The sequence below is a fragment of the Hemibagrus wyckioides genome, linkage group LG08, assembly GCF_019097595.1.
Source record: "Hemibagrus wyckioides isolate EC202008001 linkage group LG08, SWU_Hwy_1.0, whole genome shotgun sequence".
Classification (NCBI taxonomy): domain Eukaryota; kingdom Metazoa; phylum Chordata; class Actinopteri; order Siluriformes; family Bagridae; genus Hemibagrus; species Hemibagrus wyckioides.
In genome coordinates, this window is record NC_080717.1 from 29,144,376 (window position 1) to 29,166,352 (window position 21,977).

Here is a 21,977-nt window from a genome sequence, read left to right on the forward strand (position 1 = left end):
CACAACGAAAGAAATAAAACAGTAATCCTTAGTATTTTGATTTTTTTCTACACGTTTTTGTGTATTCACAGACTAGAATAATATGTATACATATGTACATAAATACATATAATAAATATGTACTAGGAAATGATTTATTATAATGCGTAATTGTGTGTGAGTAACGTTACACACATACAGTACAGATGATTATATTCAGATGATTATATTCAGATGATTATATTCAGTACATGTCAAATGTCATGTCTTTGCACAGAAATTACGCTGTAATGATTTCATAAAAAGGACAGTGACATTCTCATTGTGATTCCTCCATACAAACCAAACGACTGCATTCCTTTATCATTATATTGATTATCAGCTGCTCTGGTGAGAAACAGGGTTAGCAGATAACAATTATGTATTTCTTCTTCTTTTTTTGTTTTTTTAAAGTCACAGATTAATAAGTGTAGAGATATTGCTGTAAAAGCTGATGAAGTACCAGAGATTTACTGCAGGAAGTGGAAAAGGAGAGAGTTCTGGTTTTATGAGATAAAATAAGGTTTTTCATATATTCCAGATCCTTTGGCAATACGTAAATAAATAAATGATAAATTCTGAAACCAGCATTGCTCCTATTGTTATTTGGCGCCCACCCAAAATGCGTGAACGTGTCTCACTGGTCAGTTTAATTCAGGAGTTTCCTGGATCTTTTCCGTAAAGGTCCGGTTATCATTCCAACCAATCAGGAGACACATCTGATTTTCCACCTGTTCACCTGTTGGTCTTATCTTGGTTAGAATAAAAACCTGCATCTACACTGACACGTTCTGGATAAGACTGAACACTGTTCTGTACAATTCATGCACATAATGTTTGACAATATTTCCTCAATTCCTCATCTGTTAAAGGTGGTAAGCAAGAAACCAGTATTTGAAGCCAACTCCTATATTTGAACTGTTATGTCCAAACCCAAATGCAAACAGTCAGGCCTTGACAGCCATCTCAAGCTCCAGTAGACTGTATATGACTGTAGAATGGTCGTTAATAATAATCACACTCTCTGGTGTTTATAATCATTTATAATCCCACATCTGTCCAGTCTAATAATTAATCCTATGCCTTTCACCACCGTGAATTCCTTAACATATTGTCTCTCTCTCTCTCTCTCTCTCTCTCAGGTACAGCTCTCGTGGTTGTCTATCTCATCCTCCTTGCCCTCTACTTCTTTGCTCCTTCTCCAGCAGGTTGTTAATAGGGACACTAGCCTGCTCTTGTTTGTTGGTTTCTTTACTAAATCAACATTTAAAGTGCTTCTGCAGTAACACATCATCACATGTCTGCATTCTGGATTGATGCACAATATGAATTACAATGAAAAATTACACAAAGGTACCATTAACCATTATTTGATTACGTTGTTACTGAAGTCTTTTAGTGAGATATTTAATTTCTAAAATGCAATGAACTTTAATGGTTTAAAGTGTTCTGTATGATACACACTGTAGACCTTGGAGATCTCAATATATCTGTGTTACTCAGATTGAGAGAGAGAGAGAGAGAGAGAGACAGACAGACAGAGAGAGAGAGGGAGGGAGGGAGGGAGAGAGTAAGAGGGAGAGAGAGAGAGAGAGGAAGGGAGGGAGAGAGTGTGAGAGAGAAAGAGAGAGAGAGACAGACAGACAGAGAGAGAGAGGGAGGGAGGGAGAGAGTAAGAGGGAGAGAGAGAGAGAGGGAGGGAGAGAGTGTGAGCTTTTTATTTGACTACGCCGCTGATGGTACAAAGTTTTTATAAATCTGGTTATTGATTAAAAACGTCTGCACTTATGACTGTTGAAGCAATATGATGTTGACTCTTTATATGTTCTCTGTCTCCTGTACAGCAGTGTTGGGAAACAAACACGTATCTACTAATTTAAAAAGAAAACAATATTATATTTTGTTATTTATTGTACTTTTTTAAAATACTTTTTTTAGCATAGTCTAATATATTCCACCAGTAATAATGACACACTGAATCAATATTTTTGTCTTTTTCAATTAAAAGAACTTTAGTTTAATAAATGAATATCGACAATGATGCAGTGTTTCTTGGAGGTGAATTCATGTAGTTTGCTGTGCTTTTGGCATTGTGTAAGAGCTATTACATTTTTCATTTTTTAGATTTTGTAAGATCTCAGGCTGTGTATAGAAAATATCCTCTACATCACATTATATGTTTATTACACACCTTGGACTAATTACTGTATACTGTATGTACCATGTGCTTTCATGTGAAATTGCCAACATATAACTCATTTAGTCTCCAGTACATTTTAATTTAATTTAGCACAGCAGTCTGTTTTGTGAAGAAGGCACAGCCAGGTCCATAAATATTTGGACTTGACAAAGTTATTGTTTTTTGTTCTGTCTATCACAGTATGTTGGAATTTAAATTGTATAATAAATAGGAACTTAAAATACAGCATTTTTATAGAAGAGACCAAACATAATTGGCCAGTTGGCTGCTCAGCTGTTCCCGAGAGCAGATTAAAGGTCTAGACTGTTTGCATTTGGAATCTGTTGAATGTTAACTCTCAATATGAAATCCAAAGCCACTGTAGTGAGCCATCACTGGACTGAAAAACCAAAACAAACCCATCAGCTATGTGGTACATTCTTAAAAAGAAAGAAAGAAAAGAACCAAAAGCCTGGAAGGCGAAAACAACTGGACAAAATAATGAATTAAAGACAAGATCCTTTCCTGGTGAAGGAAAAAAAACCGTTACAACATTTGGCCAGATCAAGAACAGCCTCCTGGTGGACGATGATTAGGCCACATACTGTCTTAGACAGCTACTAACTGACCGGGTTGAATCCTTTTTTAAAGTTGATTTATTTATCTTTTTTACAATTATGATTACGTGTGTAAATTCTAAATAATATTGGACCAAATGCATTGCAAAAATGTGTTTAGGAAAGTGCTCCAGATCTGCTGTGTTTTTGAACAATGTGACCCTTAACACGTGTTTAATGTACATTGGCAAACTGTATAATGAGGTTCAAAAGTATTGGAAAAGGCTTTGTTTTGTAATTTACAATTTAGATCAATATTTTTTAATAATAAATTTCTTATTGCAAATTATCAACCAAATCTTTGTGCTTCTTTCAAAATATTCTGGTGAACTGTTGACTTCAGAAGTTTGCATAAAACCTGACAAGCCATCGGTGAGACGTCTGAAGTTGTGCTTCAAACCGATTGTATAACGGACCATGGTCAAGATCACAAATTTGTGTACACTTAGAAACCAAGTTTTTAAAATTCTAAAACTTTATTTCCAGTTTTAAATCAAAACAAATTCCCCAATAGTCACCGTGGATAGCAGCACATGAAAAGAGTGTCTTTTTATGCAATGACGCCAATGAACTCTGGCGGCAGAAAATTGAGAAATGTTCAGATACAGAGTTTTAAACAATCTCGGTTCCACTTGCGCTGCAAGTTACAGTATACAGGATTGAGATTTGTACACGTTCTCCCACTGCAGCGAGTGAACTGCCTGTTTTACAATGCACCGACCTAACAAACAGTTCTGGTTTGAAGAGTCAGGAAGTTTGTCATGGTTGGTCAACAACAAAGCTTTAAATGTCTTACGATTTTGTGCACAGTGCTTTACATCTCGCCTTCAGGCTGTAGAATTCAGTACGGAACTGAGGGTTCACCACTGCGTAAATGATCGGGTTGGTGAGGGATGTCATGCAGGAAATGGAGACTACAAGAACTTCAAACTCCTCGATCAACTATAAAATAGAAATATTAAAAAGGAATAAGTGTCAAAAATTCTGTCAGAAAAAATATCTGGGTAAAGGCTTAAATTTGTGACTGATGTAAATAAGTTAGTTAAATCTTGCCTAATATTTAACCCTAGACCACAATTTTAATTTAATTTAATTGATTAAATTAAACACATTTATACATTAGGTTTACTTGATACTTTGCTTATATTTAACTCATAGACAGATTAAATCATCAGATTTATATGGTAGTTTGCTTATATTTTACTCAGATTAAGCCATAAAACTTACTTCCCAAATCTGTTTTCGGTTCAGAAAGGTGTTCAGGACCACTGTGCCAATCAACGGCATCCAGAAGACTAGGAAAGTAAGAATTATGTAGCCGGAGCGCTTGGCCAGCTTGCTCTCTTTCTTCTTGCTGCCTCTTTCCTTATTGGCGAAGGATGGCATCATGCACACTTCTCCCATCACCTCCATTGTTTGGCCTGCTGAAGCAGCCTGAGCACCATCTGCTACTGGAGTAGCCTGCTGCTCTGAGTTTGGGTTCTTGTCATCTTCTGGAGGATCACCTGGGTTCTCCTCACCATTCTTTGGATCTGTCGGTTCAGTCGCAGGGTTGTGTGGGTCAGAAACAGTTTGTTGGTTGGTTGCAGCTGGAGGAACTTGCTCAGAACTTGGGTTCTCAGCATCTTTAGGAAGATCACCTGGATTCTCACCATCGTTCTCCAGATCTATCAGTTCCGCTGTGTTGTGGTGCAGTTCAGAAACAAGTATCACACTTTGCTGGTTGGGATGTTCAAGAGTCTCTTCTGTTTTGACATCTAGTTTTTTGGTGTCCCTAGAAAGAGGCTGACTTTCAGCAACAGCTGGTAAGGTCTTTTGGTCCTGCGGGTCACCATTACATGACTTTGTGCCATGTGCTGGATCATTTCCCTCTTTCATGAATTGAGTGAATTCATGAATTTCTTTCGCCGCCACCGGTTCATTCACAAAGGCAACCTTGGTTTCCACAACTTCCTGCACTTTTTTCTTGTCTTCAGGCACTTTTTTGTAAGTCGGGGCAGAAGTGCCTTTGTCAAAAATCTTTCTGTTGTGTGCTTTGACCAGGATGAATATGTGGGAATAGAAGCCAACGATAAGAGCCAAGCACACGGACCAGACGGGCAACAAGACGTAACGTCCGAAAGAGCCATATGTCTTTAACGCGTCCCAATGCAAAGCTCTACATCGCACGTAGACAGAGGAATCTTTTGTAAAGATGACGCACAGAGCCGACACCACAATGGCCACAGTCCAAGTGAGCGGGATCCACACCTTAACCCGTTTTCGCCGCTCAGCAGTCTTAAATGGATTAGCAATGGCCTGGTGTCTTTCAGCGCTAATGCTTGCCAGAGTGAACAACTGGACACAGCAGCTGAGGGAAAATGACATCACCTGACCATCACAGAGAAGGTCCCCAAGGTCCCTGGTGTTGTTTTCGTTCAAGACAACAACCAGGAGCAACGGACAGTCGGTAGCACATCGCAGCAGGTCGATGACTGCGAGATTAACCAAGAGCGCATTGGTGGAGGTCTGGAGGGATTTCTGATGGTACACAGCATACGTGACGAAAAGGTTGGCCGCGATTCCCACGAAAAACGTTACGAGCAGCACTGTACAGTTGGTGACCAGGATGGCCACATGGATGTTATTTTGCCATGTGTTCTCATTCACGTGTTCCCAAGGATTGGTGAAATTACCGATCATTTCCAAACGGCATTTAGCACATTGACATAGCAGCTATTATCGATTATTAACAATTTCCTTCATTTTCCTAAAGAGGCCATCCACTACAGGTCCTAGTGAAGATGGCTTTTCAGATAGAAGCCTGGTCAGTTTTAAAATATTTCTCACAGAAAAGGTCTAAGGGAAGAAAAGTCTTACACTGGTAGTATATTTTGCAGCGTAAAAGTAAATTAGTAGATAAGGTGCCACTAATGGGTACTCCATTTTTGTAAAGTGCAAATACTTTTAAAACATATATATTATTATAAGCACATGACATGATAATAGTTAACATACCGCCACAATTAATCTTCTAAATCTCTTGTTGCTTATTATCCTATTGATTTTTTATAGAATCGATAGTAGGTGCTATGCATGCAGTTTTTAAATCCATCCCAGTTGTTGCCGTATTCATGAAGTGAAAACTCCAAGCATTGTTGCATCTTCAGTTGAGTCTTCTGTCTTTTGAGCAACTGCAAGTGCAAACAACTTGGTTTTAGCCCTGAAACTCCATGACAACCACACTGCTTACGTTATACGGCCATTTTTCAATTAACACCCTGCCAGGGCACAATCATGAGGGAATTGTTGTTTTTATAAAGCCAGTTCGTTAACACACAGACATTTAAAGCCATCCTGGAGCACAGCCAATTACACACAGAGGGGGTGATTTTGATTAGATTATTATTTTTTCCTTTGGTATTGTCTATTGGCTGTGTATAATTATAATCATAGATAGATAGATAGATAGATAGATAGATAGATAGATAGATAGATAGATAGATAGATAGATAGATAGATAGATAGATAGATAGATAGATAGATAGATAGATAGATAGATAGATAGATAGATAGTCTGAGGATATTATTTCCTAGTTTTTTTGTTTTGTTTTGTTATTTTGATTATTTGCCTAAAACAATATTAGATGATTTTCACATATAGGTTCTGCGGTAAATGATATACAACAATCAGACATCAAATTAAAACCATCTACCTAATATTGTGTAGGTCCATCTTTTGCCATCAAAACAGCCCTGACCTGTCTAGTCTTGGACTCCACAAGACCTCCGAAGGTGTGCTGTGGTTTGAGACACCAAGATGTTAGCAGCAGTTCCTTTAAGTCCTGTAAGTTGTGAGGTGGGGTCTCCATGGTCTGGACTTCTCCACAGATGCTGGATTGAGGTGTGCATAATTTCATGTTCCTTAAACAATTCCTGAAGAATGTTTGCGATGCAGCAGGGTGCATTATCCTGCTGAATGAAGACACTGCCATTAGGGAGTGCTGTTGCTATGAAGCGGTGTACTTCCCAGCAGAACGTTACTCAGAGCATCACACTGCCTCTGCTGGCTTACCTTCTTCCCATAGCGCATCCTGGTGCCATCTCTTCCCCAGGTAAGCAACACACACTCACACGTTCACATTTCAGAAAACGTGATTCATTGGACCAGACCACCTTCTTCCTTTGCCCTAAGGTCCAGTCCTGATGTTCACATGGCCACTGGAAGGAGTTTTTAGCCAACACCTTATCACCATCAGAGGTACAGCTGTATCTTGTACTACATTTCCCAACACAGAAAAGTCTTCTTTATGGAGGGGTTTGTGGTTAATCAGAGGCTGCTGATAGATCAACTGTTTAAAGCTTCAATAACACAAGTAATAACAAGATCTAAGTTGTTTTTGGACATTCAACAACTGTAAATGGATAAAAGGAAATATATAGCATGAACTAAATAAGGAATAAAACAAAACATAGACTGTATAAATCCCAGGGCGACATGATGACTGCTCTGAAGTGATTATTTTCACAGAACAGTACATCCAAATGGGTTTTATTCATTTTATCACAGCAATTTGTCAACAATTACAATTATGTATTTATTAAAGAATGACATACAGTATCTCACAAAAGTGAGTACACCCCTGACATTTTTGTAAATATTTTATTATATCTTTTCATGTGACAACACTGAAGAAATGACCCTCTGCTCCAATGTACAGTAGTGAGTGTCCAGCCTGTATAACAGTGTAAATCTGCTGTCCCCTCAAAATAACTCAACACACAGCCATTAATGTCTAAACCGTTGGCAACAAAAGTGACTCCACCCCTAAGTGGAAATGTCCAAATTGAACCCAATTAGCCATTTACCCTCCCCGGTGTCATGTGACTCGTTAGTGTTACAAGGTCTCAGGTGTGAATGGGGAGCAGGTGTGTTAAATTTAGTGTTATCGCTCTCACACTCTCTCATACTGATCACTGGAAGTTCAACATGGCACCTCATGGCAAAGAACTCTCTGAGGATCTGAAAAAAAGAATTGTTGCTCTACATAAAGATGGCCTAGGCTGTAAGAAGATTGCCAAGACTCTGAAACTGAGCTGCAGCACGGTGGGCAAGACCATACAGCGGTTTTACAGGACAGGTTCTACTCAGAACAGGCCTCACCATGGTCCACCAAAGAAGTTGAGTGCACATGCTCAGTGTCATATCCGGAGGTCGTCTTTGGGAAATAGACGTATGAGTGCTGCCAGCATTGCTGCAGAGGTTGAAGAGGTGGGGGGTCAGCCGGTCAGTGCTCAGACCATACGCCACACGCTGCATCAAATTGGTCTGCATGGCTGTCGTCCCAGAAGGAAGCCTCTACTAAAGATGATGCACAAGAAAGCCCACATACAGTTTGCTGAAGAGAAGCAGACTAAGGACATGGATTACTGGAACCGTGTCCTGTGGTCCGATGAGACCAAGATAAACTTATTTGGTTCAGATGGTGTCAAGCGTGTGTGGGGGCAGCCAGGTGAGGAGTACAAAGACAAGTGTGTCTTGCCTACAGTCAAGCATGGTGGTGGGAGTGTCCTGGTCTGGGCCTGCATGAGTGCTGCCGGCACTGGGGAGCTACAGTTCATTGAGGGAACCATGAATGCCAACATGTACTGTGACATACTGAAGCAGAGCACCATCCCCTCCCTTCGGAGACTGGGACACAGGGCAGTATTCCAACATGATAACGACCCCAAACACACCTCCAAGACCACCACTGCCTTGGTGATGGACTGGCCAAGCACGTCTCCAGACCTAAACCCTATTTGAGCATCTGTGGGGCATCCTCAAACAGAAGGTGGGGGAGCGCAAGGTCTCTAACATCCACCATCTCTGTGATGTCATCATGGAGGAGTGGAAGAGGACTCCAGTGGCAACCTGTGAAGCTCTGGTGAACTCCATGCTGAAGAGGGTTAAGGCAGTGCTGGAAAATAATGGTGGCCACACAAAATATTGACACTTTGGGCCCAATTTGGACATTCCCACTTAGGGGTGGAGTCACTTTTGTTGCCAACGGTTTAGACATTAATGTCTGTGTGTTGAGTTATTTTGAGGGGACAGCAGATTTACACTGTTATACAGGCTGGACACTCACTACTGTACATTGGAGCAGAGGGTCATTTCTTCAGTGTTGTCACATGAAAAGATATAATAAAATATTTACAAAAATGTCAGGGGTGTACTCACTTTTGTGAGATACTGTATGTCATTCTTTAATAAATACATAATTGTAATTGTTGACAAATTGCTGTGATAAAATGAATAAAACCCATTTGGATGTACTGTTCTGTGAAAATAATCACTTCAGAGCAGTCATCATGTCGCCCTGGGATTTATACAGTCTATGTTTTGTTTTATTCCTTATTTAGTTCACGCTGAAGGACTTATTCTTTTTTTTTCCCTGACTGCAGAGATCGTGATTTTTTAAATTTGATGAAGGGGAACCTGGCCGTCTTCCAATCTGTGATGAGCAAATTATAAAGCAGCTGTGGGGTTTATTACCTGAAATGCAATCAGATATAAAGGTTAACTGACTTACAGTGAGCCTCAGTGCAGCTTATTAAAAGAAAAGAGCTCCCACAAATTTCACTTTAGAGATAAACTAGTTTTAAAATGTGTTGTGTAAACTTGATGTTCAACATGCTCAAATTAGAAAGACACAAATATCCCATGAAACCATTTAATAAATAAATCAAGTGACCTCGAATAAAGGACTAAGCAAATACAGTAAAGTATCAACAGAGTTAGAAGAGCTAGAGAATACTGCCTCACCTGGTGATTTTTTTACTTCAGCCCCTTTCCATTCAGTAAAAAAATACATCTAATAAGACTAATTTTCCACACAGACACAATAATGAACTGTAACGATTTAAGTCATGTCTGGATGAAAATTCAGTGCAAAGATGTTTCCTCAATACATTACAATACAATTATTTATATTGCCTAATATTGAAAGCTGATTAAATTACATGTGACAATATATTGGTCACTCGACTGAGCAGCGGCTGCTGTGAACCACATACAATATCAAATGGATGTACATCACATAATGTCAGTGAGCTGTTCAAGTCCTTTATTTACATACACCTAACAGCCAGAACATTAAAACCACTGAGAGGTGAGGTGAAAAAATTAGTGACTCCAAAGCTGCAGGTCTTGTGGGAAATTCCCAGTTTGCAGTGATCAGTTCCTACCTAAAGTGGTCCAGGGAAGAAAACTGGTGGACTGGGAGACCGACACTAAAGATATTACACAGGTGGTTTTAATGTTATGGCTGATTATAAAACATCAGGCTAAACCAGCGTACATCACAAAGCTATTTAAATGCATACAATGCCTCATCCGCTTTCAACAGATTGTCTGTAAATCCACATTTTTATTTTTATGCATTTTTCTCCTACCAGTGTGTGAGAATTGTTGCATATCAAATACACAAGGGAGAGTGAAGATAAATCAACTCCCTCACTGCGAAGCTTTTCCTATTTAAAAAATCTCCACTACACTTTGATAACACAGTAGGAGAAAACATCCAAAAATATTTGTAGCCAGTCAAAACAGACAAACACTTAGAATCAAGTATGCTGCAAATATAAAAGCATCTTAAAATATTAAAGCACTACAGCCATGTATAGCTGGGAGACAATGACCCACTACAGGCAGGTCAGATGTGTTATGATTATTAGTTGTAGTACAGCGAAGCCCTGGCGTCTAAACAGATACCTAATGCATGAAGAACATATAAACCTTCATTTTTTTTTTTTAATACAATGGTAAAATCTTTATCCCTACTTTGGTGGTTCACCAGTATCAAACATTACCATAACCACTTGCATGTGGCTGGTCAATGTGCTAAACCCTTTCAGTGCTGCTGTATATGAAACAAAGCTTCGTAACGTATAATAACACCACACTATTACACCCGCTCTAGTCCGAGCCTGCGCTATGGCTCTGGAAGGGACTAGGAATGGCTCCTGTGCCGGACTGCTCTGGCCAGAACGGCGCCTCGTGTTGAAGTGGTGTGCGGCGTGGATAGAAGGTGTGCTGCAGGTCGTAGTTGAGCAAGCAGCTGAGGGAGGCCATGTAGATGTCCGCAAAGCGCGAGAGGCGGCGGGAGAAATATGTCGGGTTGTGATAGGTGCGGAACAGACTCCCGAACTGACTGTTGAACATGTTCTTCGCCTGAGACCTGTGACATCAAGACCGTGTAGTTATTCACATGCAACAAATGGTGCAGTATTTAAATAAATAAATAATAAAACAAATAAAATCTATTAGTCATGTGTTGTTCACAAATGAGTCGGCTCTTTGAGGCGACACTGCGAGCTGGCTTGTGTATATGAGCTCTTTGTGTAATGCGATGCCATCACTCTTACAGAGTAATCAAAATACTTCAGTGGAAATCTTATTCCAACATCGGTTCTGTTAGTAACTGGGAATGGTAAATGGTCATTAGTGGGAATGAGGCAGCGTGACGGAGAAGATCTGCTACGCTGCTGCTTGTTGAAGATGTACCATTATTGGGAGGTGATCAGTTATCAGGATAACAAGAAAATGAATCTTCTTAATGGCACAACAGCATTAATGCGGGGATGTTGACTGTAGTGTGCAGTGTCTCACTGATTTTAATTATCTAAATTGTTTTAATGAATTGCAATGCAATTTTTTTTAAATTAATTTATTTTTAAGTAGAAAAAAATGTCATGGAACCAGTTCTGTAAAGCGGAGCAATAATCACACAAAGTGTCAATCATGGTCCGGTTTAGAACAAAACACGTCAACGAGCCATTTAGGAGTCGACTCCTATTAGTGAGTCAAATGATCTGATTCACTGAAAATAGTCAAAATTTCTACCAGTACTATATAATGTCTACATACTGCATATTATGTGTAGTACATAAATTATTAATATTATTATAGTAAATATAATAAATACTAAAATAATGACACTAGAATATGTAAAATATATAGAATAAGTAAGTAAATAATTACCTCATGTCCTCCCTCTCTCTGATCCACTGCTGAATCACAGATTGTGAGGCAGTGTCTCGGTGCACCTACCAAACACAGGGTAAGAAAAAAATTTCAATAGATTCTTACTATTAAAGGCACACAATGCCTTCTTACTGTTAACCCTTAGGGTCACTTCCACCTGTATGACTGACCCTGAATGACTGACCCAAAATCTACTTTTGTTCAGTTCATGATTTAGTTCAGGAATGAAGGTTGCTGTTTTTTTGTGACATTCTGGCTAATTTATTATGCATACTAATCATCATTTCTATCTTTTAATGCTTATTTATTTGCATATATCCAAAAAAGGCCATCATTTACATTAGTAATCTCACAACACTGCACCATACTGTATTGGACAATGGCACCCATGATGTTTCTTTGGTTTTATTGGTCACTGGAAAATTATTGCAACAATCAGCCTTTAAACAATACTGAATCTCCAGGAACCCCACAGAGCGGAGACTCCATGACGTCCCACCTGCATCTGTTCCACCAGGTTGGTGAGACTCTGCAGCCATGTCATGGCGTGTACATATTCCTCCGTGTTCATGATCTTGATCTCCTTGCGCAGCTCAGGGATGATGGCCCCCGTCCTCCAGCCATGCTTCAGGGTCAGGTCCTGAAACACATCACTCATTCAGTTTCTTCCTAAATTAGAGTCCTGGGAACTCACTGTACTGTACTGTTTGTCCAGGCAGATCTGCATACTCTGCATACGTGACTCAGTTCTCCTAATCTGCCACTAGTCTAGCTGTAGCGTGTGTAATATGTAATTATATAGAGCAAGAATTTGAATTCATGTTCCTGTAGTCAGAAGAGAAACACAAACTCACTTATGACAAAATTCCTTAGGTTATTGTTAGTTACAATTATGGAATATGGCAGATATCTTAGCTTTTATACAGCTAAGCAGGTGAGGGTTAAGAGACCAGCAGTGGCAGCATGAGTGTGTGTATGTCTGTGAACAGCATTACAATAGCATTATATATTGTTAAAAATATACATTAAAATGGATTAATAAAATAACATTTTTTAAATGTAATAAAAATGTAATAAAATTAAAAGTGACCATTACCACAAAATTGACCATTACAAAAAAATGGATCAATTAAAAATACATTATATGTTTTTTATAATAATTAAAGCATAAATAATTCTACAAATATTTTTTGTGTATAATTCTTTTAATAATATTTAAATTCTATATTTGATATTTATATGTTTAATAGTACCCTTAATATTTATTATTAGAGACCAGCAAAAATGGTGGATCAAATTTTGGGGAAAATGTATTTATTTTACTATGTTTATATTTTAGAATTTATTATATTTATTTACATTTGTAATGCAAGATTTTTGTGTGTTTACTTTAAGCTAAATAAAAAAGGTTGTGCAGGTCCTACATCATTTTATGCATTCCCGTATAAAAAAAACCAAATCATCTTAAAGCTAAAGTAGTTTCTGAAGAATAAAATAAAGGATAGTTAACGGTATCCAATGATACTCAAGTTTGCAGTATCTATAGAATATATAGTGAAAATTAGCTACTATTATATAGAGTTAATATATTTAATAATACAGTGGATGTTTTATTTAAAAATGATAATGTGGTTTTTACAGTCAGATATTTTAAGTAGGGCACAAATGAAGTAGACTTAAATGAAAACAATTCAGTAAACCTGTAAATATACAGATATTGTTTCTGCTGCATGCAAATGTCAGTAATACACACATGGAAACACTAAGGAAATACTTTCCCACCCTTTAGGCCTAGTTATAGTGTGTGTACTAACACAGTTTGTGTGTGGGTATGTCTGTTTGTGTTGCTTACAGCAAGGTCACTGTAGATGTGGTCTCCGAAATATAAAACCTTCGAGCCCCTCCAGCCAGTGAGTCTCAAGAACTCATACAGGTTTCCCTGGAAACAAAGAAAGAAATGCAGATAATAATTCACCAAATCGAACAAACACACAGAGAGCAGTCATGACATAGCTGTTCTGAGTACACCGGCCAGGAGTGGCTCTAAGAGAATACACATGAACGGGCTGCCATTTTTAGATTCCGTACAAAGGGCATCCAGCACCTGTTTATAAATCTGCCCCTTCTCCAGGTGGTGAATTCTGTCCCATAGCAGCACTCCTTTATCAGTAACTCGTCTGAATGGCCTTTAAAGACAAACACACAAACACAGCTTGAGTGTGTGGAAAGAAAAATCCATACAGAAAAATCCATACAGTTAAACTATTGGCTGCATTTCCTGGAACTCACTTCCTACGGTCGTTAAAGAAACCTGGCTTGTCAGCCTGCACTATGACGACATCGAATAGGTCCCTCCAGTCTTTTCCGACGATGAAGTTCATTCCTCGATCTCTAAACAAAGACATAAGTACAAACTTATAAAGTTTTAAGAAGCCTGGCCTCAGCAAGCATCAGATAAATGAAGCAGTCCAGATATGCCGGTTGTTTCTATATAAATGCATATGGCTTTTGTTCGTTTATGTATATTTACAGGAATAATGTTAACTGAAGTGTGAAGACTGTGTGAATGCTTACACGAAATCCAGGGGGCTGTTGGTGATTAGAAACATCTTCTTTCCATTTGCTGAAAGCTTTTTTAAAACAGCATGGGTCTGTTCGCCATAACAGATATACTTCTCTACAAAAGAAAAAAACATGTGTGAATAATATCCTGGCATTATTATATTTATATAATATTTAGTTCAGACATTTATTAGAACTTTTCTAAATGTATGTAAAAAAAAGAATTTACCGATGTCTGCCTCCACGGCTCGATACATGATTCCCTTCACGTGGACGTCCCTTATGGCCTCCTGGAAACACAGAAAATGAACCAGGCACAAAATATCAAAGCTGAGAACAAAGAGCCAGTGTAGAGCTTCAAAAGAAGCCAAGTGGACACAGTAGCCATGCCAGTCACCCTCCTGTGAGCACTCTCGTTTATTTACTTCAGAAAAAGTGACATTTCTAGGCACTTATCCCTGCATCAAGAGAAAACACCAGTGCTGCCTTCCCAGGATCCCAAGCAAAATTCAATTATGTGAGTACAGAGTGCTGACCTCTATGTCAACTAAATGTCATGGTTGATTAATTGTTGACCTGTAGGAAGGGCAGATGGTGCTGAGACCCTGTATGGAATTCTGAGTAGCTTCTGAGTAGAGAAAATGAAGGATGGGGATTTAAACAGTGAGAAGGTGGAGCTTCATTATGGTTTTTCAACAAAATTCAGTTCTTTCACCACTCAATATAGTGAATGAGTTAACCATTTTTGGAAGACTTTTTAAGTAACATTTTACCAGAGACTGAAAGCTCATTGGAAATAAAAATCTGCATTTTTGTTCTGTTGTCCGAACTCCTTTCTCTGCACCAAACGGATACCAGTCTATACACTGTACACTGCAGGACCCAAGGTTTCCCTGCAGAACATTGACCAAAGCAGGACACTGCATCCGCTGCCTCGCCTTCTTCCCATAGTGCATCCTGGTGCCATGTGTTCCTCAGGTAAGAGACGCACACGCACCCGGCCAACCACATGATGTAAAACAAAACGTGATTCATCAGACCAGACCTTCTTCCATTGCTCCGTGGTCCAGCTCTGATGCTCATGTGCCCATCGTTGACGCTTTCGGCGTTGCACAGGGGTCAGCATGGGCACCCTGACCGGTCTGCGGCTATTCTGACCCCTTTCCACCAGAACCAGCATTAACTTCTTCAGCAGTTTGAGCAACAGTAGCTTGTCTGTTGGATCGGATCACACGGGCCAGATACTGACCACTGCAGACTGGGAGCACCCCACAAGAGCTGCAGTTTGGGAGATGCTCTGATCCAGTGGTCTAGCCATCACAATGCCTGATCAATGTATATAATACATGATGATGAACAAATAAAATAATAATGCTGTCACACTATGACACGACCAGTACATTGCGTTTCCAGAGACTGTGCCGGTTTGGAAATACATTAAGCCTTTAACACGTTAAATAATAATAAAGAAGGAATAAAACGCTTGGGGGATGCTGTTATAGGAAAATAATCAACAACAGGGCGGTGCAATGCGGTCAGATGCAAAGCAGAGTTACTGTCAAGACCTCTAAATAATTTACTGCTCAGGTTTTACACCACAGCAATTTTCTAACAGCTTAAACTGTTTTATGTGTTAATGAATGACACGTCATGGTACTGAACTGTTTAATAGTTACATTTAGGTTATAGAACAAGTTAGTTGCTGTATCACTTAGTTATATCAGCTATAAACAGACCAGCTTCTCTTTTTTCTAAAGTTAATGAGTTAAAATCAGCAAAGCACAGTCCTCTTTCCCGAAGCCTTGTCTATGAAAGAAAACTTACAGAAAACAGGACTGGCAGAGAAACTTCTACAGCTTCTGCCCTACAGATCTCTGTGTATGTTGTTATAATAGAAACAATAATGCATTAAAAAGAGTACGTTATTATAAACCTTTCTAAATCATTCAAATTATATCATTTAAAACATTCAGGACTACGGATAGAGCTGGAAACCTTCTGACCAATCAGACGTAAGAATTCAGCAGCAATATCTTACATTATTATTATTATTAGAAAACACTACATGAGACTGTTAGACTTTTTCCCTCCTAAAGCTGATGAATCTGTCTGTCTGTCTGTCTGTCTGCCTCTCTGTCTGTCTGTCTTCACTCCCCTCCCCTGCCCTCATCCTCGCTGCAGAAGGAATTGCCAATCAAAACATATATTACTGCTTTCACTGCTTAAAAAAAACATGCAGCAGAATCCAAACATCACAATTTAATTCCAGCCATTATCTTTTCATTATCATTTTTATTGTCATTAACAGAGCCCTTTAACTTCACCTAGCATAATCTAGTAACTTTTGATGTTTTTTGCTCTGACCTTGACGTCTTTGTAGAGGTGCACAGGCTCATAGTCAATGTTGTGCTTCATGAAGTAATCGTTGACGCAGGACAGCAGGGTCATCTCCGGCAGCGAGAAGATGTCCATGAACTGTTTCATAGTGTGTCCGTGGGAACTCTGTCAACAACAGGGCAAAGTGTGAGGAAACACAAATGTGGAAATTAAGACAAGAGATAGTTGACGATGCAAAATGTAGAGAGTTCAGAGAGTAGGATTTCTAATTTTCTTAGCTTTTCTGTTAGTAATGGTGTCCAAGAAATGTAATGAACACCACTAGACCTGACGCATCAGCAAGCATGTCAGGATATTTCCTTTACATAACTGATATAAAAACACAAAGAAGAAGCATTAAGATCTCACATTACAATGATAGTTAGTTCCCAGAAAAGATCAAGCCAACAGCGCTAAAGATTAAGAACGTGATTTGACATGTGAATGTGTAAGTCTGAACCAGGATACATAGATAATGTGATGAAAAGACTTTTAAGGACTGGAATACAAAGACAAACATTGTGAATTTGATTCTTGCAAGTCAGAAGATAGTAGGAGTCTCACATCACATTGCTGTAAGTGTCAGTGATAGCAGTGTCACATTATATTGTATGATAGTCACCCACAGGATGTCGCTATGAACTCTGCAAAGAACACCACCACCACAATGTTGATTTTTTTTAATTTCCCTTTTCATCTTACCTTGTCTATCTTCCTGAACAGCTCCCTCAGAGAAACACTCAGTCTAATCGAAAAATGTTGAAATAATTGCTAGATGTGATTTCCTCACATAAGCCTAATTAACGCGGGGTTCGTCTCAATCAGCTCCCGAGGTGGTGAACCAGTATATCGTACATAAGCTCAGTAATTAAGTATAAAAAGGGAACAAGAGTGGACTAAGAAGTAACCCCTGAGGAACTCCTGTACTCAGGCTGTAAGATAATGAGACCAAACATCTCCAATATATGAGGGAGGATTAACTGACTGATCTGTTGTAATTATCAGGAACATCATTATTTCTTTCTCAGACATGGATTTACAGTAGTTGGGGCAAAAAAAAGTTTGGGATTATTCTATTGCCAGTATTAAGCTTCCCGCGTTGTTGTCATGGAGATATGATGATGCAGGTGCCAAACCCCAGAATTCATCAGGTCTTGGTTTCAGACCAACAGCATCTGAGCAAACAGAGCTTTTGTAGCAGGATTTCAAAGAACAGATTATAATCAGGCACTGGAACACTGTCCTTGGGGGAAAAAAGGCTCTATTCACTTTTTGCTACAAAAACAATTACAATAGAAAATTAGGGCGTTTTGGGACGCCCCTCCAGATCATTGAGTTCAGGTGTTGTTTTTCAGGGGTTGGACTCGGCCCCTTAGTTCCAGTGAAAGGAACTCTTAATGCTTCAGCTTCATACCAAGACATTTTGGACAATTTCATGCTCTTTGTGGGAACAGTTTGGGGATGACCCCTTCCTGTTCCAACATGACTGTGCACCAGTGACCAAAGCAAGGTCCATAAAGACATGGATGAGTGAGTTTGGTGTGGAGGAACTTGACTGTCCTGCACAGAGTCCTGACCTCAACCCCATAGAACACCTTTGGGATGAATTAGAGTGGAGACTGTGAGCCAGACCTTCTCGTCCAACATCAGTGCCTGACCTCACAAATGTGCTTCTAGAGGAATGGTCAAAAAATCCCATAAACACACTCCTAAACCTTGTGGAAAGCCTTCCCAGAAGAGTTGAAGCTGTTATAGCTGCAAAGGGGCGGGACAACTCCATATTACATTCATGTGCATGTAAAGGCAGACGTCCCAAAACTTTTGGAAACTTTTTGTTACAGAGTTCAGGAACAATACGTACTGTTCATGGATGAACTTACAACCCTAGGCCAAACATAATTTGAGTGCTATATACAAAGACCTAAAGTTAAAGTGGGTTGTTAGAGCTCAGAAAATACTGCTACTTTTAACCTAATACTAATATTACTACAAATAATAATGTAAAAATCTTTTTTATCTTTAATTTACTGACCTCCCACAGGATTGCAACTACAAAAGCAGTCTGCTGTCTGTATGAAGCCGGACACTGATGCTTTATGATGTGACGTGTTCAGGCTTTGACTCGGCTCTATGCCAGCTTTTAAGTACACAAAATAATTTCCTGGATATTAAGTAACACATGACCGACTTTATTACTGTGAACGTAAGGAGGCCTATGAGCTCTGGTGAGCCTCCATCTTCAACTTGGTCACTTTCCTTCCATTCCTCTATTAAGGAAGTGATGCTGATGTTGTCCTTTATAAGCTCCATCAGAGTCTGATTCCACATCCTGCTATAAATGAATGACTAGTGACACTGCTGTTTACGTCATGGGGCAGAAGAAAACGGTGGATAAATCAACCAACCTTGCCATAAAAGTCACTCATGATTTCCAAAGGCACATGACAGCCCTCGTACATAGCAATGACTTCTCTGTCTGGGACAGGGTGAAGACCTCTACAGGACGCACACACACACACACACACACCCATGGAATTAATACAAAGGGGAAAAAAACACTAGCATATGTTGGTTTTGGAAAAATAACATCCTTAATATAATAAACAACGTGTCCAACATGCAAAATAACCTACAGTCCAAATCTTACAGGTTCTACATAGTTCTTCAGGATGCTGCGTACCTGTAAACTGTTCCCAGTTGGATGTAATGAAAAGCATCTATCTTCATCAGCAAAGCCTGAAAACAGCAGAGATGATGATCAGACTCTGATACACACCGTCAGGAAACACCGTGAACATCTACACACCTTCTGAACGTCATAATGCAGTCCCCGAATCACGAAGTTAGGGATGTAGTTATAGTTCTTCAGTCCTTCTGGGTACTGGAGCAATCAAGGAAAATAGGAGAATAAGGTGAAATGTTACACTGGACCAGTTATTTCCAGCTAAAGTAACCACTACAGTGACCAAGCACTCCATCACCACAACCTGAATTCAGAGCTCTTTAAAGAAACTTTACATTTTCACTTAAATGTTTAAAGTATTAGTTAAATTTTTTATTATTGATTATATTCATTCTAGACTTGTGTATATTTGCGTACTGACCCTGTGCTGTTGAATGAGAATATCTCGAGCCACGTTGAAGATCAGAGTGTGGAGATGTCTGGAGTAAAAGGCCAGCGTGTAGTCGTAGTCGAAGCCGTAGATCTCGATGTCCTGCAAGCTCATCTCGTTGTTGGCGAAAATGGTGTCCGGATTCACAAAGTTGTTTGAGATGGATGGGATTAAAGCTGAGGCACAAAACCAGGGCAAGACAAAAACACACACACACACGCGCTAAGCATATTCAGTCACTACAGTAAATCTAACAGGGATAATTTTATGAGAGAGAGAGAATAAGTTTATTTTGATCAAGGTAAACAGGTTAAACAGATCACTATAAATATCTCATCTCAGCTGTGGGATTTATATTTACTTATAAAACACTAACACTTTATTTGCTGCAATTGAAATTGTATTTAACTGTATTTATGTGATATATTATCCTACTTCCTTTAATAACAATTACCTTTGTGCTAACACAAACCAGGGACCATTTAGCATTCCATCTAGCAACTAATTAATACCATAACTGTCGATAGCTTCAAGTCTTTACTTATATTATGGTGTTCATTTGACAGAAATGAAGCACACACTCAGAAATAAACAGCAATCTGTATTATTCTTTGTCGCTGAGATAAAGAAGTGAGGTACCTGAGTACCTCAGCAAAAGAGCAAGAGAATTGTCTAAAGCCACATTTTTATGTACTCTACTTTTGTGATAAACATCCTCTTCATATGGTGTTATATAAATGTCATAAGCTGAAAATATTATTTAACGGCATTAATGGAAATTCATTCATTTTTTGTGAAGTGTATTCTACATAGGGTCTATCTCAGGAGACTTGGTTACGAGGCGGGGGACATCCTCGACAGGGTGCCATCCAATTGTATAGCACAATCTCACACACACACACACACACACACACACACACTATGGACAATTTAATAATGCCCCACTCAGCCCTACAGTGCATGCCATTGGACTGGGGAAGGAAACCAGAGAACCCAGAGGAAACCCCCTGAAGCCCCTCCCCACCTCCACCCCTTAAAGGTTTATCAGTAGAAAGCTTAATCATGGACAATTTTTTTCTCCACTACCATTAACAAATAAAACCAGGTAAAGATATTTATTGAGTCACACATTTCAACTACTACAAAAGCCACACCCCCAATGTTAAAAAGTCTTGTGCAAGAGGCGGAGCTTCCTGAATTGACTGACAGGCAAGCAGAGCCACCCACTTTGCCAATTTAATGTCAATGATCTCACGTCTAAATGAGAGGCAGCACACTTTAAATCAGCTTGTGAGTTATTATAATATCAGCAGCAGAAAATGACCCTTAACCCTGCCATCTGAATGCTTTTTATCAGAACTGGACAATGTGACGATGAGCAAAAATATCTGGACACATGTCGTGATAAATGGCTTCAAGTATCCTCTCTCACAGCCCTGGTAGAAAGTCTGTTTATTTCGGGGTTTGTTATAAACATATATAGTCTGACCTTTAGTTTGCCGTTTGGTTTCATTGTAAACAGACCACAGCCAGTCGGTCGTGTCCCTGTCCCCCGGGGTGCTGGAGCACATGCCGGCCGCTGACAGAGTGTGTCCCGGGACCGGGTGACATGTCACCCCGCTGGAGCTGACAGCCGAAGCTCCACACGCCGAATAGAAAGTCTCACAGTGTTTAAACAGCTTTCTGAAACTGCCCCGGCTCCTGCCCAGGTGAGAGAGGGGCAAAGACAAGGATGGCATTGTTCTACTTTGTCCCGCTAAAGACACGCTTTAACCAGAGAACATTACCGTGAGCTACATGAGTATGAAGCAGTCCTGACTCCTGGGTTGCCAGGTTTCTTCATTTACACCACAAGTCCTTCCTCCTAAAAACATTAACCCACATACGGAAGTTCCGGTTTCGCGTTCAAAACTGAATTTCACTATAAAAGTCCTTCACCGTCATTGCATATTAATATTTCAGAACAGCTTTACAGTTTACTGTTGTATAGGACGCCAAATGTTCTTTAAGAATTCTCCTTAGAATTAACTTAAGCATAACGTTTTTAAAAATCCACTGTGTGCATGTGTGTGTAAATGTGTATATATGTAAATTTTCATAATGCA

General features: G+C 39.4%; 3 protein-coding genes across 3 annotated transcripts in view; 1 reads left to right on the forward strand and 2 right to left on the reverse strand.

Moving 5' to 3' along the window:
• Positions 1-3,059, forward strand: part of cax2 (cation/H+ exchanger protein 2) — a 16,202-nt gene extending 13,143 nt beyond the window's left edge. Inside the window, exon 20 of the mRNA XM_058397852.1 lies at positions 1,161-3,059. Coding sequence (XP_058253835.1) covers positions 1,161-1,234 — 74 coding nt within the window. The 3' untranslated portion in view covers positions 1,235-3,059. The remainder of the gene's footprint in view (positions 1-1,160) is intronic.
• A 547-nt stretch (positions 3,060-3,606) lies between these two features.
• Positions 3,607-5,496, reverse strand: parietopsin. The gene is made up of 2 exons (XM_058396438.1): positions 4,042-5,496; positions 3,607-3,756 (listed from the first exon to the last, which is right to left on the reverse strand). Exons 1-2 carry the CDS (start codon positions 5,494-5,496, stop codon positions 3,607-3,609), a joined length of 1,605 nt encoding a protein of 534 aa, XP_058252421.1.
• A 4,385-nt stretch (positions 5,497-9,881) lies between these two features.
• nt5dc3 (5'-nucleotidase domain containing 3) lies at positions 9,882-21,747 on the reverse strand. The gene is made up of 14 exons (XM_058397189.1): positions 21,362-21,747; positions 19,864-20,048; positions 19,566-19,640; positions 19,440-19,495; positions 19,165-19,255; positions 16,748-16,885; positions 14,613-14,673; positions 14,396-14,498; positions 14,111-14,212; positions 13,926-14,007; positions 13,674-13,760; positions 12,321-12,461; positions 11,819-11,883; positions 9,882-11,015 (listed from the first exon to the last, which is right to left on the reverse strand). The coding sequence occupies exons 1-14, from the start codon at positions 21,609-21,611 to the stop codon at positions 10,754-10,756; spliced, it is 1,698 nt and encodes a 565-aa protein (XP_058253172.1). The 5' UTR covers positions 21,612-21,747; the 3' UTR covers positions 9,882-10,753.
• Positions 21,748-21,977: the final 230 nt, after the last annotated feature.

Coding starts and splice junctions, on each gene's coding strand:
- nt5dc3 (XM_058397189.1), bottom strand. CDS start 21,611: ATGCCATCCTTGTCTTTGCCCCTCTCTCACCTGGGCAGGAGCCGGGGC. Junction 20,049..21,361: donor AACCAAACGGCAAACTAAAG/GTCAGACTATAT, acceptor TTTGTGCCTCAG/CTTTAATCCCATCCATCTCA. Junction 14,674..16,747: donor ACCTCTACAAAGACGTCAAG/GTCAGAGCAAAA, acceptor CTGTGTTTCCAG/GAGGCCATAAGGGACGTCCA.
- parietopsin (XM_058396438.1), bottom strand. CDS start 5,496: ATGATCGGTAATTTCACCAATCCTTGGGAACACGTGAATGAGAACACA. Junction 3,757..4,041: donor ACCGAAAACAGATTTGGGAA/GTAAGTTTTATG, acceptor TCTATTTTATAG/TTGATCGAGGAGTTTGAAGT.